We start from the raw sequence: 21,159 nt of genomic DNA on the forward strand, positions 1-21,159 counted from the left end.
ATTTACCAAGTAAATAAACTGTTTATACTAAAATTCTGTGACATGAAAAATGAAGCATTTGGAAGAGTCAACAAAAACCACACCATTTGGAAAATTCTCAGTACCAAGAGTGCCCAAAACACTTTATTGGAAGACAAAAAAAAAAACCTCTCCAGTTACTTTCAATATATTCTACAATACATCAGTATGGTCTTTAGAGCTATTCTAACCAGGTCTCAGACAATTTCTGACTAAGTTTAATCCTTATTCCAACAAGTAGTTAAATGGTCTTTCCATTTCTGGCTACTACTGATTTATTTCTAACAGTTAAGAACTGTCCTGGCCCCCATTTCTAGACAGACTTTGGGACCCGATCAGACTGCAAACAGCCACTGGAGGTAGGTGTCTGCGGCCCAGGAACCACGGGTGCAGGGTTGGCAGCAGTGACCCAAAGCTATGAAAAACAGGTTGTGTTTCGTAAATGAACCTTCTTCAGGTCTGTGCTCAGGGACTAGAGTTTCTATTACAACCTTGCTCTCCCCAGGTCAAATTATAGCCCCACTCAGTTCCGAGTGTAGGGTTTTTAGCATGTGATGAGGTGGGCTGAATTTGCCCAATGTGCCCGGAGGGGCTCAGCTGCCCATCTGGATGGTTGTCAGTCAGGAAGCAGGGGTAGATGGCATTTGTGGGGTTATTTTATCCTCTTCTCACTTCTACGTGAGTTGGCAGACTCTTAACTTTTCAACATTTATTTTGGACAAATGCCTCAATTTACCTATAAAACAGGCACACTAAGCTACTCCTTTCCCTTTAGGAATATGATTATATTCAAACTAATGCACTATTTTAAGATGACAGCCGTGGACAACAGTGTTGGAATCATGTTGTGACATTAGTTTGTTACCTGAATAAAGCTATTAAATGAGAAAGAAATGATATAAAGTTTATTTATTACATATATCTTTTTAATTTTAATACAAAGTCAGATTTTTAAAAGTTGTACAAAGAAACCTAAAAACGCTTTCCATCTGCGTGATGAGCTTTCCTGTCTTTTCCTGTACAGGCCGAGACGCTTGCCTCTGCTAATAAGGAAGGCTGAGCGTGTCCAGCACCATCTGAATAGCTTGCAGAGGAGTCATGACTTCTTCCACATTATCTCTTCTCAAAACCCAGTCTGGTTTGAGTCTGTGAGAAGAACAAAAACCTTTCATTAACCGAGTTCTTCTCTTAAAAAAGAGTCATGTCTACCGCTTTGTCTTAACTGAAAGGTAGCCCCTCGTGGACACATCACCCCCTCCAGGCCCCTCACGCAGGTGGAAGGCTTCCTGTTATTGTCTTTCATAACTTCAGATCGTTTCTACCTATCTTCCCCGAAGGATGATGGTGGCTCCTTTGAAGCTCAGGCTATTCAGCCATGAAACCCCAGGGTTTTGTCTGTAAACCTGGTTCCTGGTCTCCACTGGACTCCTGTCCCATCTCAGAACTCCAAATCCTTGCAGCCAAAGAGATAACCCCTCTTCTGTCCGTTTCTGCCCCCTTCCTGCAGCGCCACCCCTTGTCATGTGACCACACGATAAACTGGCACCACCCTCAGAAGGTGCCCGGCCTTCCATCCCCAACCACCACTTGGGATTCATCAGCATCCTTCAACTTAACATGTCCATGCTCGCACGCTCCGCCCGCTGGGGGCCCACTTCCGGGACCTCAGTGCAGGCCCGCCCCCAGCACAGCGCTGCACACCTTTCCCTCCCGGCTGCCTTGGGTACCCCAGTATAATCTCCTTTGAAAATGCTGTTAACGCTATTGTTGCTCTTTCCTACTGAATTCAGCTGGAAAGTTCTAGTCGGATTCCCAGTTGAATCCAGGTATCTGCCTTTTCCATTCCTGCAAGCTGAACAGTGCTAAAGAGAAACTGCACAACCAGGCTGGCTGACTGTACGCCAGCGATTGAAACCACCTAGAGATTGCTTCCTTTCTCTTTCCCCAAGATGACTATTTTATTTTTCAAATGTCCCCTCCACACCCTCCCCCATCTGCTGCTGAGTTAATGTTTATAATCTCCTTCACTGAGAAAACAGCATCATATCCATCTTCCTCACATGAATCCCTACCACTATACACAATTCCATTTTCTTACTCTTTTCAGTTCAAATTCCAAGTATCAATTAATTGGTGGGGGGTGGGGGGTGGAGAGTGGTCACACAGAGTGGGTGTTTCCCTGTCATGGACGAGCACTGTGTGAAGAGAGAGCTGAAATCTAGGCCAGGTAAGATGTGGATGAACCTCATGAAGGTGGATTTATTAAGCTAAATAGAAAAGTTCATCACAGGAAGCTGCCTGTGTTTGATCCCATGTACGGGACAAACCAGAAAAGGCAAAACTAAAGATTCTGAAATCATGTCAGCAGTTTCCAGAATCGGGGGTCAACGTGAGAGAACTGACTGAAAGGGGCACAAGGGAACCTTGTTGTGACTGAAATATTTTATCTCAGAAAAGGTGCATGTAGACTGTTTGGAGTTTTACCTGCCCACTCCCCCCAACAACGCCCCCCCAAAAACAAACCCCTGACTGTGTCCTGATGCTGGGAAAGATTGAGGGCTGGAGAAGGGGATGACAGGATGAGATGGTTGGATGGCATCACCAACTCAATGGACATGAGTTTGAGCAAACTCCAGGAGACAGTGAAGGACAGGGGAGTCTGGTGTGCTGCAGTCCTTGGGGTTGCAAAGAGTTGGACATGACTGAGCAACTGAACAACAAATCTCAAAAGGGGGGGTGGGGGTGGGGGGAAGAATCTATTCATTAATATATGAATAGTTCTACAATATAATTCATATTAAAATATACCAAGTTATTAAATAAACATCATACGTAGAAAAGGTGGTGGTAGTGCTCAGTAGCGTCCGGCTCTCGGCAGCCCTGTGCACTGCAGCCCGCCAGGCTCCTCTGTCCACGGGATTCCCAGGCAAGGATACTGGAGGGGGTTGCCATTTCCTCCTCCAAGGGATCTTCCCCACCCAGGGACTGAACCCACATCTCTTGCATCTCCTGCTTGGCAGGAGGATCCTTTAACACTGAGCGACCCGGGAAGCCCTGCCTTAATGAACAAATGAATGTTTGGTGACACGGAACTGCAGGGTACATGTACTGCTCACCTTGAAACCATTGTGGTTCTTACAGGTGTTTCTGGAAAAAAGGAAAGGCTCACAGAAGAATTCTTCTTTTGTTTACAAAGGATTCTTTCAGTATTCACTTTATGCTTATGAGCTGTAAGTTTGTAGAGACTATAAATACGGTCGACAACTTTGGACCTACTTTGAACATCCTGAAAAAGAAAATGTATGTTTCTTAAAACAGTAACAAGGATTAAACTTCATATCCTTTCTTTGCCAGAAAAATCAATCACAGTTAACAAACACTGTGCAGTAAATGACAAGTTTTTAACAATAAAAAGCCATGCTCTCCAAGTGCAGCAGTTAGACTGGTTCAAACTATAAACTAATTTAAAAGAATCACAAAGAGGGCAAATATTCAAAAATTATACACTTAATTCCATACTGAATAAAAAAAGCAAACATTAGAGTCAATATACCTATTATTTATAGTTACCAAGTCTCATGAATTTTACCTTATCAAAGATTACAGCGTTACCCACCTACCTCTCACAGAAGCAGCCCCAGGTCAAGCACAGTCTCTGGCCCAGACCACTGAGTGCCTACACTTGCCTCCTTCCTTGATGGTCTCCCTACATCTCACATGCTCTTCCAAATCCATTCTTCAATCAGCAGCCAAGGTGATGTTAAAACTTAAACTGAACATATTCCTTTGCTTAAAAAACCTTCGGTGGTTTCCCATAGTTCTCAGGATAAAGGTCACAATCCTATCCCGGCCCATGGTGAGCCCTGCTGCCTGCACACCTGGAGAGGGTAACGCAGAGACCTCACCAGGGAACGTCTGACATGTCTTTACATCACAGCGAGAGGATGTTGCTTCCTGGTTGGCACGGTTCTTACTTCCCTCAAGTGCATGGAAGCTGGCTGCTCCTGTGTGTGCCCAGTCATGTCTGACTCTTTGTGGCCTGACGGACTGCAGCCCGCCAGGCTCCTCTGTCCATGGAAGTTTCCAGGCAAGAATGCTGGAGTGGGTTCCATTTTCCTACTTCAAGGGCTGTAATAAATTCTACTTCTAGAATTCAGCTCCTCTGACACGTGAGGAACAATCAGATCAGCCCCAAAAGCAGGTGTGAACACACACAAAACCCTATTTAAGTTATGATAATTTCTGCATAAAAGTCTTGGGCTTAAGAACATGCAAAAATAACCGCAAAGGAAAAAAAGCTAATGAATACTCACCAAAGCTCGAGTTGTCGTCTTTAATAAAACAGCCAACAAACAACAGGTTTTTGTGAAAATGCTTCTGCTCTTGTCGGCGACTTTATCACCAGACTTTTCCTGGTACATCTGCATAAGCTCCAGCAGTGTATCTACACAGTTTTCGACATCATAAATCGCTGAAGTTGTCTTCTCATACTGGAGGAGAACAGAACCAGGTTACGAGTTACAATGAGGGCAGATTCTCTTAGAAACACCAACTGAGAAGGAGGCTGAGAGCCATATTTTGGACCATGTGCATCAAGAGCGAGGACTTTATGAGATGACTTTCCGAGGTCATTTCTGGATCCATCTTATATGCACATGCGCCTTTTAATGTTTTTCTTCCCAACCTACTTTAAAGTTCCACAAAAAATGAATCAAATCTGAAATCTCTGAAAGTGCACACCTTGATGTAAATGAAAACAAGGTAAAAACCAGGGACGTTTTAGTGAGACCCTCTCAGAAAAAAGATAACATATCTGTGATAGGTAATCCTAGGTTAAGATAACCATAAAGATAAGATTTACTGCTTGTTACCCTACTCATGCTTCCTGAGAAGAAGGTGAGCTTGCTTTAAAATAAATAAATGTGACGATCACTAGCCAAGAATATATCTTTCATGCTTTAATTGTGAATCGCATCATTAGATTCATGTTGACATCTGCATGGTAACAGATAATGCTACTGGTACTAAGCAATATGAACACTTAGCACTTGTTTGGCACATCTGTGGATCAAGCACATTATGTGCACGGATTCATTTAATTCTCACAATAACATTATGAGAAAGGTACGATGACTACCCTCAGTTTACATTAAAAAAAGGGAAGCACAGAGAGGCTGAGTAACCCAGAGTGAGCGGCAGAGCTGGGATGCAAGCCCAGGCAGTCTGGCATCAGAGTCTCTTGTCTCAACCACTACTCCTCAAAGAGAAAAAGCCCAGGGGAAGTCTCGAAGTTACAGCTGATGGATAGGGCGAGGAGGATAAACCTGCCATGTCGACATCTCTGCATGTGTCAGTTTGGTGGAGACTACCTTGAGCAGTCCAAGGCCAAAAGGCTGACATTCGTACCGAGAGGTCCCAGGGAGCCCCGAGTACAGTGGTGGATCATCCTGCTCTGCTGGCTGTGATGAGAAGAGGTGCTGCTGCTCTGGCACAGCACAGCGTGTAGAGGGTCAGCTCCAGCGGGGGGGGGGGGGGGGGCGTAAGCCCACGTCTGGCCCCACCACTGACCACACGCTGGTCCTCAGGCTGGGACCCTCCCTCCCGTAAGAATGATTATTCCTTCACTACAAGAAGGGAGTGAAAAAGCTGGCTTGAAACTCAACATTAAAAACATGAAGATCGTGGCATCTGATCCTATCACTTCATGACAAATAGGGAAGAAGTGGAAGCAGTGATAAATTTTCTTTTCTTGGGCTCCAAAATCATTGGGGACAGTGACTTCAGCCATGAAATTAAAAGATGCTTGCTCCTTGGAAGGAAAGCTATGACAAACCTAGACAGCATATTAAAAAGCAGAGACATCACTTTGCCAACAAAGGTCCATATAGTCAACGCTATGGTTTTTCCAGTAGTCATGTACAGATCTGAGAGTTGGACCATAAAGAAGGCTGAGCGCTGAAGAATTGATGCTTTCAAATTGTGGTGTTGGAGAAGACTCTTGAGAGTTCCTTGGTCAGCAAGGAGATCAAACCAGTCAATCCAAAAGGAAATCAACCCTGAAAATTCATTGGAAGAATTGATGCTGAAGCTCCAATACTTTGGCCACCTAATTTTTGATGAGCCAACTCATTGGAAAAGACCCTGATGCTGGGAAAGACTGAAGGCAGGAGGAGAAGGGGATGACGGAGGATGAGATGGTTAGACAGCATTACCAATTCAAGGGACGTGAATTTGAGCAAACTGTGGGAGATAGTGAAGGACAGGGGAACCTGGCAGGCAGCAGTCCATGGGGTCACAAAGTAGGACACGACTGAACAAAAAATAACAACAACCAATGGGAAGGATGATACAAACCACCTTAGAGGATTAACATGAAGACTTAATTAAATGCTGCATGAGAAGCATTAGCACGTAGTTAGCAAGTCCTTGATAAATGCTTGCCATCACCGTTATGAATACTACAACAACAGAAGAAATAAAATCATAACATATTCAGTGTCTCTATGTACAGCCATGTTAAACGAGTCAACATATCCCCCTAAAACCCTGGCATGCAGTAAATGCACTGTAACTTGGGGATCTCAGCTCTAGTGATGAGCAAGCATAGACCTAACTTGCTGGAGGACAGCTCTGGACCACGGGACGCTTCACAATCGAGCTGGAAAGTACCTTGGCGACATTAAGCAAGACCTGCATGGCGTATCTGATGACCTCCATACACGGGACGCTCCGATTACAGCTTCGGATCAAGACAAATATTTTAGAGATTGCTCCGCTCTGGGCCATCTTCTCGCAGCAAATTGAAGACAGTCTAGTAACTGCCTCTGAAAGAGGAAGGAAAAAAAAAGATAAAGTCACAACAACAAAAATCAGCATCTTAACTACTCGTGTGTGCTAAGTTGCTTCAGTCCTGTCTGACTCTGTGACCCCATGGACTGTAGCCCGCCAGGCTCCTCTGTCCATGGGGATTCTCCAGGCAAGAATACTGGAGTGGGTTGCCATGCCCTCCTCCAGGGGCTCTTCCCAACCCAGGGATCAAACCCACGTCTCTTACATCTCCTGCACTGGCAGGCAGGCTCTTTACCACTAGCGCCACCTGGGAAGCCCCTTCTTTGTCTACTCTAAGGTAAAAATGCATTTCTAGCCTTCTACAAGAGACTGTTGAAACAAACTAACCCAGGTGCTTCAGGGCCTCAAGCACGGTGGAAAGGTACTTGTACGTCAGGAGATGGTGCAGGGCGACTGCTGTTCTGTGGTAGAGCTTGCTTTCTTCTCGAATCTCCCTGTTAACACACTGAAGTCTCTGTCGAATGGCTTTAGTTTTTGTACTATCATTTTTCTTCCTCCAAGAATATCCTCTCCATAGTGCCTTAAAGAGACAAACCAGTAACGTGAAGATTGCAACCCCTGGTGTTGTGAATTTATATCTATATCTACTTCCAAACAAAGTAAATATTTTCAGTAAAATTATATGATGCAGTCAGACAGTTTACAAGTAGAACTTCAATTCAGGATCTAATAAAGAGCAAAATAAATTTTTCTAAGAAGAAATATGTATAATATTCCTGTATATGAGCTAAAGTAGCATTCATTGGTCAAAGGTGGCTAACTGTATTCAAAATGCAAAAATACTTTTGCAGCTCTCAGTCATCAACTTCCTAAAGGGAATTTGAAAATAAAGTGCTTAACAATGAAATTATGGTAGCATAGTGCTTATGAATGATTCTTTTGGCCAGCCTTAGTTTTCTAGAATGAGTGAGATTGTGCTTTTTAAAATGTTAGATGTAGAATTCCCGGGCGGTCCAGTGGTTAGGACTCAGCACTTTCCATGCTGTGGCCTGAGTTCAATCCCTGGTTGGGGAACGAAGATCCTGCAAGCCTTGAGGTATGGCCAAAAAATAAAATAAAATAAAATGTTAGATATCATGTAGATGAATTGCAAAATCATAATATTTTCGGTTACCTGAATTTTAGCAATTCTTTTGTTAAAGTTTTCCTGCTTTTTACGGAGGAGGAAACGGCGGACAGCTCTCTGTATTACGGAGGCAGCCCTGCTGCGCTGCCTCGCTTGTTCTCGAGCTTCACGCTGAATGTTTATGATGCTGTATTTCTGAAGAAACCTCTTACGCTGTGATCTTGCTCGAAACCATCTCTGTTTCAGATGGATGAAGATCTTTATTATTTCAGGTTTTTTAAATAAATGTATACATATATACACAAATGAAATAAATAGAACATTATATTGGATTTCTTTCAACCCTCCCCAGTGGCATGACTTTCCCACCCAAGTTGGTGCAGATCCTTCCAGGCCATAGTATGTGAGTGTGAATGTGTGCGTGTGTAAGTGTGTGCATGTGAATTCAACCCTGTACAACATATTCCTCATTTCATAATTTATATAAATCTTATTAAGCTGTGTATTATTCTTCAATTACTTTTTTTACTTAACATACACAAATGGGATTCTTATTCAGAATACATAAAGAACTCCTATAATTTATTAAAAAAAAAACACTCAACAGAAAAACAAGCAAGGTATATGGAAAAAAATCTTTTTAAAGCACATTATACACAGATAAGAATTTGAATAATCAACACAGGTGACATTTTTTTTTCAGAATTGTTAGCAGTCAAAGGAAATCCAAAACAAAAATGATATAATTTGCCATTCATCAAAATGACAGAAATCACAAAGTCTTCCAATGCCACAAGTTGGCAAGAGTGTCGAGAAAGAAACAGGTACCCTCAGATGTTGCTAGCAGAAGAGTAAATGAGTCCAAAGCACCAGAGAATAAGTCATAGCTTCAGTACCGTGCCATAAAACATCAACTTATCTCTAAACCATCAAGACATCCTAACAGCTGTGTGGCCAAAGCTAAATGTTACATAACCTTACTAGAGGTATTTGGAAATTGCTTATGAAATATCAAAAAACTTTATAAACAAAAATTAGATCATAGTCTTAATGCAAAGGAAAGCTAACCTGAATACAGATGGCTGAGTTAAGCTGTTTATTGTTAGCGTGCTTCAGAGCCACATGACGTCTATAGGCTCTTTGAATTCTAAGAGCAGACAGGTGATAAAAGGCAGCTGCTGCAAAGTGAAGAAGCCGAATTTTGGCTCTCTGCTCTGAGATCTGAAGGAGAAAAAAAGATTAACAATCAAATAGTTAACTCTTGAGACGATCAACCAATGCTTATTTCTGTATATCTTCAATATCAAGTTATATAAATTAGCAATAGTAAGTTAACTTTTAACTATTAAAATTATCTACATTGTAACTTGAAGTAATTATATTCCTTTGCTGTTGTTGTTCAGTCACTAAGTTGTGTCTGACTCTGCGACCCCATGGACTGTAGCACACCAGACTCCTCTGTCCATGGGATTTCCCAGACAAGAATACTGGAGTGGGGAGCCATTTCCACCCTCAGGGGATCTTCCCGACCCAGAGACTGAACTCATGTCTCCTGCATTGGTAGGCAAATTCTTTACCACTGAGCCACCTGGGAAGCCCCCAATTATATTCCTTACAATATTTTCAGTGGTGAAACCCCTAACTGAGGGTATAGAAAGCAAAACTATATTTGGGCACTTCACTCAAGAATTTAATTAGGCTACCCAATACCAGCTAGTTAAGGCTTAAAATGTACTAATTGTAACAGGAGAGGTCTGCTGCTGCTGCTAAGTCGCTTCAGTCGTGTCCGACTCTGTGCGACCTCATAGATGGCAGCCCATCAGGCTCCATCGTCCCTGGGATTCTCCAGGCAAGAACACTGGAGTGGGTTGCCATTTCCTTCTCCAATGCATGAAAGTGAAAAGGGAAAGTGAAGTCGCTCAGTCGTGTCTGACTCTTAGCGACCCCATGGACTGCAGCCTACCAGGCTCCTCCATCCATGGGATTTTCCAGGCAAGAGTACTGGGCTGGGGTGCCATTGCCTTCTGCGACAGGAGAGGTCTAGGAATACTAAAATCAGGAAGGGCTGGCGTGTTCCAAGCAGACTGGCTGGAGACGGTGATATCAAGTGGGACAAACATCTGATCAGATCTCTCTAGTGTCAGGCAGTGTCGCTATGTAGCGGACTCCTGTAGCAGAAGCTCCTGACAGGGGCCTTCGGCCTTCAGAGTTCCAGCTTATACTCAAAGAACAAAACACAGATTTCTCCTTTAAGTTTTTTTTTCTTGTTTGCCAGTGCTGCATATATAGGATGCCCAGGACGTTACGAATTCCCTAAGGAGGATTCTTCCCTGCTGAAGGTGTGGAAATCATTGCAGGATGGTCTTACAACGCCCTGACAGAGTTGCCTGTGGTAGCACAGGACGACGTGGATATCAACCTGCTGCACAGGTGGAGCCCTCACTCAGACTTCAGCTCCTTTGTTAAGATTTATTACACGAGAGAATCTATGTTGTATTTCTGGGGAGCATCCAGGAAACAGATATCCTACTTAAAAATACTCACCCTTTTTCTTACGAGCCAACCACGCACCAGTGCTTGTAGGACAACTGTAGATTTTTTTAATTCAACATATTTCATCCTCTGATGCTTCCCAGCCTTCCTGGCTCGTATGTATCTCTGTATGGTCAAAGCAGCTGATTTCTGCTGGAGAAATGCCTGCCTTGCTTTATATCCTCTGAAATTTGCTTGGATCAAACAAGCAGCTTGATGTCTCTATAAGGAAAAATTTGCAAGTGATGTTAACATATAGATATAATATTTCAACTCACTGGAGGTTCTGGAATTTCTCAATGTAAAATAAAATGCATATTTTTTAGTTTAAGATGTCATATGTCATAGATTTCAAAACCCATAGAGGTCTATAGCTGAAAGTGAAGTTTCATGGGGATGTAAACCAGGAGCTATAGATACCAGGTACTCTTCCCCTCTCTTTCTCTTAATACTTTTCACTGTGAATGAGCAAAGGACTAATATTACTACAGGACAGACACACCTAATAAAACAACTAGTTACACTCTAGAGAGGAGAATGGACGTCATAAGCAGCTGTGAGGGAAGCTGTCAGCAGCTTCAAGAACCGCAGTGCAGGCCCAGCCCATCGTAGGCTCCTTGGTTCCAGAACATCCTTACAATCAAATTCCAAGCCATGTAAATCTCTGGATTGAAACAGGAACTAGATTTGTTTTATGACACAGACCCCCACGTATTAGTTGAGTGACCTTGAGCAAATCCCTTTTCGTCTCCAGACCTTGCTTTACTCATCTATAAAACGGGAATGCTGACAATAACTACCTCATGAGAATCCCCTTAGTAAATATATAATAGAAGGTGTAATAATAATAGTGGGTATATAATCATACATAGTGAATACTACATGAATGTAAACATTTACAAGTAAACTTTTAATTTATTAAAAGATCATAGGTATCAGTACTATTCTAAACCTGATGCTAAATATTTTAAACAGATCACCAATTGTGGCTGAAAGAGTATGTGTTTGACTCATACAGATAAGATATGCTACATCTATTATGACTTTTTTCCAAATAAATCACTTCAAACTTTGAGAATACTTTATAAATATAGGTACACACACACAAAAATATTTACAAATAGTATTTTTATGAGTGAATATAATTTTTAATTGACTGCAATGATGTAATTAAAATAAATGTATAGTTAGGTCTTGACTCTTTGTTTTCTATTTTCTAAAGTAGTTCTTTACACATGAACTGCTTTTTTTAACACCTACTTTAGTCATTAAGGATTGTTCATGAGTTGTTCTTCCAGAGAGTACAGTTCTCCATCTTCTCTGAATGATGACTGCTGATGCTCTCACATTCAAAAACCTACAAAGCAATTATTGGAAAGCGATTTCAAATTAATTTATTCAGTAAGTATTTATTGCCCGCCCCTATAAATACTAAAGGAGAAAGAAGGTATACGAAAGGCAAGAAGAGAATAAATAAAAACTGGAAACGAGTAATTTATATCAGGGTCTAGCAATCAGGATGGTGCAAACACACACACAGAGACACAACAGGACAACACAATGCAAAAGAAATTCTACAACTGGCAGTGTTTCAGTGGTCAGGAAATAGTAAGTTCTAGAATGACAAAAGATTCTGAACTGATCAGGAGAAAGTAGGATTAGCTAGATCTAGAGAAAAGCCTCAATAAAGGGGTGGTGGTAGAATGAATGGCAGAGAATAAAATCTGAGTCCACATTGTAATAAAGTCTTTAAGCAGACAGAGGTGGCCAAGAAGAGAGCGTGGGACGGTGGAACAGCATCAGCAAGTGAGAAGTGGACACTCAACTGAAAAAGATGAGTGCTATCAAAAGATCTCAAAAGACAGAACCGGAGAAAAACTTAAAATGCGAGGGACCGCGATTAAACTTTAGCGTCAATATAGTAGTAATAGGCAACAACATAGAATGGGCAGGTCTTTATCTGTTCACAACTGTGTGGAAAAGACAGAGAGATCAACTAAGTCATGTCACCACTCTTCCTAGAAAATAAGGCTGAATGTCAACAGGAAAACTAAATACTGGTCCTTAATAGCTGAGAGCAGCAACTATGTTTATTTGTTAAGCCTGACTCTACCCATGGAATTAATCAAGAGACACTTCTAACACGAGTGTGCTCTCCTAAAACAATCTTTAAACCACGATACAATAATTCATCAATTCTGGGAACAGAAGAAAAAATTCTTACACTGTGGAATAAACAATAGCATGAACGATCTGGTAAGAGCTTCTGAAAACGTGTTTCAAAGAAATGAAGCAGGAAGAGGGAAATAGAATTAACACAGACAAGTTGGTAATTATGTCATCATTAAGGATAGAGAACAGGTGATAATACAAGCTTAAAAAAAAAAAAAGAAATGTTGCCAATAACTAAATCAACAAACAAAATGGACCAGTGCACTAACAAGCAAAGCCACAGTACTATATCATTTTACCTACTTCCCATTCCTCCATCTGTACCCTTATCCTTAAGAACCTGAGTTAATCAAATTTAAGTAAATACTTTCACATCACTTCATGGCAAGTAGATGGGGGAAAAGTGGAAACAGTGACAGATTTTATTTTCTTGGGCTCCAAAATCGCTGTGGATGGTGACTGCAGCCATGAAATGAAAAGATGCTTGCTCCTTGGAAGAAAAGCTATAACAAACCTAAACAGCATATTAAAAAGCAGAGACATCACTTTACCAACAAAGGTCCATATAGTCAAAGCTGTTTTTCCAGTAGTCACGTATAGATCTGAGAGTTGGACCAGAAAGAAGGCTGAGCACCAAAGAATTGATGCTTTCGAATTGTGATGCTAAGAGAAGACTCTCGAGAGTCCCTTGGACTGCAAGGAGATCCAACCAGTCCATCCTAAAGGAGATCAGTCCTGAATATTCATTGGAAGGACTGATGCTGAAGCTGAAACTCCAATACTTGGGCCACCTGATGCGAAGAGCTGACTCATTAGAAAAGACCCTGATGCTGGGAAAGATTGAGGGCAGGAGGAGAAGGGGATGACAGAGGATGAGACGGTTGGATGGCATCACTCACTCAATGGACATGAGTTTGAGCAAACTCTGAGAGAGAGTGAAGGACAGGGAAGGCTGGCGTGCTACAGTCCATGGGGTTTCAAAGAATCAGACATGACTGAGCAACTGGACAACAACAACTGGATTATACCATCAAGGCTCTATCTCAAAAAAATAAGGCAATCTCAGAGATAATTTTGTTACAGTAATGGAGAAAACATCAACAAACCATATAAATTAAGCATAGCAACTATTTAAAAGAAAAACCAACAAGTGGTATTATTTGACACACACACACACACACACACACACACACACCACACTGTCCTCTACAGCTGACACAGTACCGTCTTCGCTGCTGTTGGGTGCAGAAGCAACGCTGAATGATTCTAACAGCTCTTAACACAGCCAGATACTCCCTACGTGCTTTCCAGCACCTGTACCAGGCTTGAATCCTGCAGGCAGCTTTCACTTCTCGCAAATATTTCCTGGCTTTGTGTCTCCTCCACACAGCCTATTAAACAAATAAACATAACAAATATGCAATGAGATGTCTAATAGTTTTTTTAGTCAGTATTGGAAAACAACTAATATAAGTTCAGGCAGACAAGATCAACTGCAGAAACGCCGTCACATCCCAACTCGTCTGTGAGGCTCGCTCGCTCCTGACACGTGAGCCCTGAGAACAGCGGGCTGATCTGTGCTTTCACCCTGTGGCTGGCTGCCGGCTAGGCCTCACCCAACCCTAGCAAGTATTTGAGCTGTAAGATCTGCACAAAGCCTGGGAAGCCAGGTGTGTGCGCTGCCCTCACCTTCTCAACCCTGTGAGGAACACAAAGGACACACATGCACCGACTCCGCCTCCGGGGAGAGGACGGGGACGCCCATGGCCCTCCCACCCCACCTCAGGTGCACCTGGGTTCAGGCCAGCTGGCTGCGGAGTCCCAGCGCCCATCCACCCGCGACCTTCAGACTTTCTGATTCTGGCAACCCGGCAGCTGACTAAAAGCTTAAGTGACAGTTACAACTTCTTAAGTGCTTAGCGCTACACTCAGCGCTACGAGTCCTTATGGTAACACAGGTAGGTACTATTACCTCTAATTTAGAGATGAGGAAATGAAGGCCCAGAGGAACTGACACCAGTAAAAGAACGTGCTGATGTCACAGGTAATAAGCAGCAGACCTGTCTTATTTAATCTTGACAAATATCTTGTGAGATGATAATTAAGCTCTTTCACAAAACAGAAATTAACGCTGAGACTTGTTACCTCATAGTAAGTGAATAGGGTCAAAATCTGAACCTGAGTCTATTTGATTTCAAAATACCTACAACAAATATGATAACTACCTCCTTCGTGGGGGTCGGTTTCTAAATTCAGTTGACAGGCGAGAGTGATATGTAGGTCAAACTGACTCTTGTGGTGTCCTTGACTCGGAGTATCTCTATATGGTTTTATGTAGACAAGCACCCCCTCGTGGGAGCCAGGTGTCAGTCTTTTTGTCTCCGCGGCTCTGTTTAGGTTCCATGTGAGGCCAATCCCACCCTCCGCTCAGGTGGACCCTGAAGACCCTACCGTCACTGCCCTCTGTTCAGTGTGATTCACTTTCCCCACCCCACTGCCTACAGCTTCCTGACTGGCCACCCGCAGCCTAGTCCATCTCCCACATTCCCGCGGGGCATGTGGGAACGCACTTTCCTGACCAGGGATTGAACCTGTGCTCCCTGAATTGGGAGTGCAGAGTCTTAACCACTGGGCTGCCAGGCAAGACCCTGCCTGAGTAATTTTAAAAAGATAAACTAGGATTCTGGTCCTCCCCTTAAACTCATCTAGAACTTCTTTTAGTCCAGAGGATGAAGGCTACCCTTTTTCCGTCTTACAGAGCTGCCCACCTCTCACTCCATGGACCGCCATCCTGGTCTCAGATCACCTTTATTGCACACCTGTGCTCACTCTCAGCTTAGAGCTCCATGTTACCCCCTAGAGCTGGAATACTCCTTCAATACAGTTTACTAGGCTATTTCCTTCAGCTTAAGCTTAACTCTTATCTTGCTGCTGCTGCTAAGTTGCTTCAGTCGTGTCTGACTCTGTGCGACCCCATAGACAGAAGCCCACCAGGCTCCCCCGTCCCTGGGATTCTCCAGGCAAGAACAGTGGAGTGGGTTGTCATTTCCTTCTCCAATGCATGAAAGTGAAAAGTGAAAGTGGAGTCGCTCAGTTGTGTCCGACTCTTAGCGACCCCATGGACTGCAGCCCACCAGGCTCCTCCGTCCATGGGATTTTCTAGGAAAGGGTAATGGAGTTGGGTGCCACTGCCTTCTCCGAAGGATACCACTAGCTGTTCTCAAAACATGTAAGGTTGCCAGCTGCAACCATATGGTCTCAAAGTCTTCACTTTTAACTATGCAGTCATAACTTAACTTTAGGGTGATCATGTCCAGAACAATCTTGTTCTGTGCTGTCTTGGGTAGACAATTATCGGCACCTTTTACCCAACTTCAAAAATCTTCCATTTTGGAAGGTAAATGAAATGGTTACATAAACTAACTCTTATTCTTTATAACCTGCTACAGCTCAAATTGAAAATTCTATGAAATATTGGTCAAAGGATGAATGAAAGCTTTATACTTAAATACATAAATACCTGGATTTTTATGGTGCTATCTTTAAGTTCCCGAAACTTCCGTTTCTGTATAAATCCTTTCACTCTAGCTTGAATAATGATTACACTGCTCCTTATTTGTAAGTACAGTTCTCTTTGATGTTTTGCAGGCAGAGAGGCTCTGTGGGGATTCTGCAAACCCACTGCTGCTTCTCTGTACAGTAAGAACTGTTTTCTGCTTTGCTGTATCCTGAAGCACCGCTGTAACGTGAGGGCCGCCCTTTTCTGCTGAAGGAATCTTCTGCGATATACGGCCATCTGAAGGAAGGACTGAATTCGCACGGCAGCACGCCTCTGTTTTTCCAATCTTCTTGTAACCATTTTACGGAAAGCTTTTTGAATTGTGACTGCAGCCTTTCTTTGAGAATGCTGCTCTGTTTCCTGTGAAGGGCCAACCAGAGAAGTTTTATACAGCCCTTGAGCCACAAGTGCTGGACTGTGGCCAGCTTCATGCTGGCTCTCAGTCCTGTGACAGTAGAATGCAGGCTGGGTAGCAGGGGCTGCCATCTTTTTGTCGGGCATGGTTTTTAATTTCTGTCTAACTTTCATGCCTCTGAAAGCAGCCTGAATAGTTGGTGCAGATTTCTGAATGGCTAAAAATTCCTTCCTCTCCATTTTCACTCTGATATACGACCTGTAGTGATTCTGTATGACAACAACTGCTCTTTTCTTGGCCTGATAATCAGCTCTGGCCCGGTGCCTTCGGTAGCATGACTGAATTCGTGTGGCAGCCAGGTGCATGCGTTGGATGCCCCTTCGTGCCTTAAAGCCTCTGAAACAGGACTGGATACAGATGACTGCCTGGGTTCTCACTGCCATTAGCTCTCTGTATCTTCTTTGAACAAAAACTACCTTTGCCCTAAAGTGGAGATAGTGCTTCCGTGTTTTAAAGGCTCTAAAATGCTCCTGAATAGTAATGGCAGCTTGATGCCGCCTTTCCTCAATCAGTCTCCTTACGACCATATCCTGAAAGCCAGCTCGGGCACAGGTTGCTGCTTTGAGTGCATCGTGTTGAAGAGCTTTCCTTTTACTCGCTCTATATCTTTCTTGTATTACTTTTGTAGCCCACTGAAGCTTTTGGTAGAAAAAATGTTGCCTGTACATTCTGTATGTGCTTTGTATTATGACAGCGGCTCTGTGCTTTTCCCTTAAAAGCTGTCTTGCTTTCAGCCCTTTATATGCAGCCTGAATGACCACTGCAGAATGCCTCCATCTGATGTAAAGTGCTCTTTGCAGTTTTGCAGCTCTGCATGCCCGGTAACGCTGCTGAATGAGGACCGCGGCGTGTTTCCAGGTCTGAAAGGCCAGGCGTGCTCTGTGCATTCTGAAGCTTGCCTGGATGAGGGCTGCAGCCCTGTGCATCTCCTGTAACTGCTTCTTTACCATCCGTCTTCGGTAAGACGCCTGGATTATAATGATTGCCTTCTGTAACTCCAGGAATCGGTGCAAGTGGTGTTTGGCACAGATGGTGGCTCGGTACTTCCTCTGAACAAAAACAGCAGCTTTCTTGAGGGAAAGGAATCTTTTCCTCCTCATTATAGACCTAAACCTGCTCTGAATCAGGGTCGCGGAGACATGCATCCTTTTTAGACGTCTTCTGACTCTCATACCCCTGAACGCAGCCTGGAGGACCAGCGCAGAGTGTCGTTGCTGAAGGTACTCTCTCCTCTGCAGGCGCGCAGCCCGGCCTGCCCGGAACCGCTGCTGGATGACCTGCGAGGCGCACCTCCAGGCCTGGTACCTCGCCCGAGTGCGGTGCCTCCTGAACGCGGCCTGGAGGACCGTGGCCGCCCTGCGCGTCTCCTGTATCTTCTTCCTTACCATCCACCCCCTGTACCAGGACTGGATTTTGATAGCTGCCTTCTGCAACCGGAGCTGTTGTACGTGATGCCTTGTGCAAACCTTTGCACGGTATTTTCTTTGAACCCACACGGCAGTCTTCCTGAGAGACAGGAATCTTCTTCTCATCCCCAGAGTCCTAAACCTCCGCTGGATTACGGCTGCGGCGGAGTGCATGGCTTTTAAGCGTCTTCGTGCTCTCATGCCCCTGAAAGCAGCCTGAATGCAGATCGCGGAGCGTCTCAGCTGGTTGTACCTTCGCAGTTGTGCGTGCCTTTCCCTCGCTGCCCGGTACTTCTGCTGCACCGTTTTCGTCACCTTCTTTAACTTATTAAAATAGGCTTGCTGCCGGCGTCCCCTGTAGTGGGCCTGGATGAGCGTGGCCGCCATCCGCATCCTTCTCAGGCTCTGTCTAACTCTTGCCCCTCTGAGAGCTGCCTGGAGGAGGGCAACGGCTTTCAGAATCGTCAAGTACTTTGCACGCTGAGCTCTACCTTGGCGGTACGCTCTGTACCTTACCTGAATTATGATGGCTGCTGTTCTCATTTGCTGATACCTCCTCCGTGACTGCTGCATTTTGAAGGTGGCTTTGATGAGAGTGGCTGCCGTGTGCATGCGCCGGATCTGTCTTCTTGCTCTGACTCCTCTATAGACGGCCTGGATTTTCAGTGCTGCCTTCTTTACAGCAAGATATTCCTCACGCTGACGGCCTGCGAGCTTAGCCGCGCGATACCACCTCTGAATGATGACGGCCGCTGCTCTGTAGGTGGCGTACTTCTTTCTGGCTTGGTACGCTCGGTATCTAGACTGTATGGTGGCGGCTGCCTGGTGCATCTCCTTCACTTTCTTCCTCACTCTCACCCCTCGAAAAGCTGACTGTAGGATTATTGCAGCTGCTTTGGTTTTCAGAAACAAATGATGCTGTTTTCTTCCTGTACGATAGGCCCGATAATGCATTTGAATTAGATGAGCCGCTTTTTTCATGATTTCCCATCTCTTCCGCTGCACGTGCCTTCGGTAGTAGGCCTGTATGATGATGGCACATCTCTGTTGCTTCTGAATCCGCCTCCTGGCTGCTCGGCCCCTCCAGGCGGACTGGAGCATCACTGCCGCACGGCGCAGTGCCATGTACTCTGTCCGCTGCCTCCGCCCTGCGGCACGCGCTCTCAGATGCTGCTGGATCACGGATGCTGCCGTTTTTAACATCCTGAACTCCTTCTGGGCCCTGGCTGTTCTGAAAGCAGACTGAATCTTCACTGCAGCTTCATGTTCCTTTCTCATCTGCTTCCGAACTTTCCAGCCACGGTAAGCAGACTGGAGAGAAATCGCAGCTGTCCTTGTTTTGAAGAAATGGCTTCTTATGGCAGAAACAGTCTTGTGTGTCCTGTACCATCTCTGAATCTTGAATGCAGACTGAAGCACGGATTGATACTTTGTCCTCTGACGATAGCCTCTAAAAGCAGCTTGAATTTTCAGAGCAGCTGAAGATTGCTGTTGCAGCTGCCGGCGGACCTTATACCCTCTGTAAGTGGCCTGCAAGCAGGTCACGGCTCTTCTGACTTGCAGGAAGTGCTTCCTCTGCTGGGCCCCTGCTCTGTGCGCACGATAGTAACGCTGAATGACAACAGATGCGTGACAGACTTTCAGGTAGTCCAGCCGCATCTTTCTCATCCTAAAGTAAGACTGCAGCGAAACAGCAGCTTTTCTCTGCAGCCTCACCTGCTTCCGAACCAGGTACCCTCTGAGGAAAGCTTGCAGTTTGATGCAAGAGGCCCGCCGATGTTCTTCTCTCTGTTGTGCAATTGCTCTTAAATGTAAATATTGTTTGCGGGCTAGCTTCATCCTGACAATGGATTGTAACTTTACTGTAGCCTTTTTGAGCCTCAGAAACTTTCTTCTGGAAGCATAAGCCCTGTAATATGATTGAATCTTTACAATGGATGTGAGGATGTGAAGAAACTTTTTCCTGGCCTGCATTCTCCTGCACGCAGACTGCAGGACGATGACAGCAGAACGTGTCTTCTGGTAAGAGGCCAGAACTTCCTTGGCTGACATGTAAGCTCGGAAGTGAATCTGAATTATGAGGGCGGCTTTCTTCATCTTCTGGTATGTGTGTAATTGTTGACGTCTCCTTATGTGTGCCTGCAGCCTGATGATGTTTTTCTTAAGGTTTAGAAATCGGAGTCTGTCCTGCCTCATTCTCCAGTATGACTGTAAGACACAAGCGGCCTTGATCTGCCTGCATAAGTTACGTGCTCTCCTTCCCCTGAAAGCAGCCTGCAGGCGGATGGCTGCAGCGCGTTTGTGCAAATAGCCTGTGCGCTCAACCTTTCCTTTCACGTACGCTCTGTAGTGCTTCTGCAGAGTCAGGATAGACTCTCTGGTCCTTGTATATAACTTTTGGGCTTGAAAGCACCGAAATCTTGCCTGAATGATGATAACACAAGATCTAAGGTGAATGTACTTCCGTAATTCTCTGTGCATCCTATACCAGGATTGTATGACCACGGCAGCTCTTTCTTCTTGAGCACATTTCCGGACATGCCATTGTCTGAAAGCTCTTTGCAATGTTATGGCAGCATTTATTTGTGATTGCCTCTTACGTCGCCTCCATCTCCTGAAGGCAAACTGGATTACAAGGGTGGATGATCTTAGCAGTTCATATCTCTGTCGATCCTGCTTGCTTCTCACATGAGCACGCCAGCGCCTCTGAATTGTCACAGTAGCCCAATGGTATCGTTTGTAAGAAGCAACAGCAATGATCATTCTTATTTTAGATTGCAGGAAAATTGAATAATATTTCAATTTCAGAAACCGCTTTCTAGTGGAATATCTTCTCCAGTGTCTCTGAAAAAAGAAAGGACAGAAAATAAAATAGACACAACTTTCTATGCTTAAGACCTTTGAAACTCACTTTTCCTAATATTTTGCTTAAAAACAAACATATTAAACTTAAAAGCAATATATTTCTAAAGGAGATACTTGTCTCTTTTGTTTATAGTTTGTTTCTATGTTGATACAACTGTAGCCAATACAAAAATCTTTCTCGAAATACTAATGATATTTACATAGCATTTGTACTCAGGAGACATAAGAAATATAAATAAGTTTTTGTTATATTAGAATAACATACTAGAAAAATTAA

The 21,159-nt window shown here is 44.0% G+C and overlaps 1 protein-coding gene across 2 annotated transcripts in view; it reads right to left on the reverse strand.

Moving 5' to 3' along the window:
• Positions 1-912: 912 nt before the first annotated feature.
• Positions 913-21,159, reverse strand: part of ASPM (assembly factor for spindle microtubules) — a 60,361-nt gene continuing 40,114 nt past the window's right edge. Inside the window, exons 18-28 of one of the 2 annotated variants that reach the window (XM_070768702.1) lie at positions 16,158-20,861; positions 13,862-14,028; positions 11,726-11,822; positions 10,478-10,687; positions 9,002-9,154; positions 7,982-8,170; positions 7,195-7,387; positions 6,688-6,842; positions 4,332-4,508; positions 3,135-3,304; positions 913-1,164 (exon numbers count right to left, since the gene is read on the reverse strand). In XM_070768702.1, coding sequence (XP_070624803.1) covers positions 1,062-1,164; positions 3,135-3,304; positions 4,332-4,508; positions 6,688-6,842; positions 7,195-7,387; positions 7,982-8,170; positions 9,002-9,154; positions 10,478-10,687; positions 11,726-11,822; positions 13,862-14,028; positions 16,158-20,861 — 6,318 coding nt within the window. In that variant the 3' untranslated portion in view covers positions 913-1,061. The remainder of the gene's footprint in view (positions 1,165-3,134; positions 3,305-4,331; positions 4,509-6,687; positions 6,843-7,194; positions 7,388-7,981; positions 8,171-9,001; positions 9,155-10,477; positions 10,688-11,725; positions 11,823-13,861; positions 14,029-16,157; positions 20,862-21,159) is intronic. The other variant, XM_070768703.1, reaches the window with a different exon arrangement.

Source organism: Bos indicus, chromosome 16 (assembly GCF_029378745.1).
Source record: "Bos indicus isolate NIAB-ARS_2022 breed Sahiwal x Tharparkar chromosome 16, NIAB-ARS_B.indTharparkar_mat_pri_1.0, whole genome shotgun sequence".
NCBI classification, from domain to species: domain Eukaryota; kingdom Metazoa; phylum Chordata; class Mammalia; order Artiodactyla; family Bovidae; genus Bos; species Bos indicus.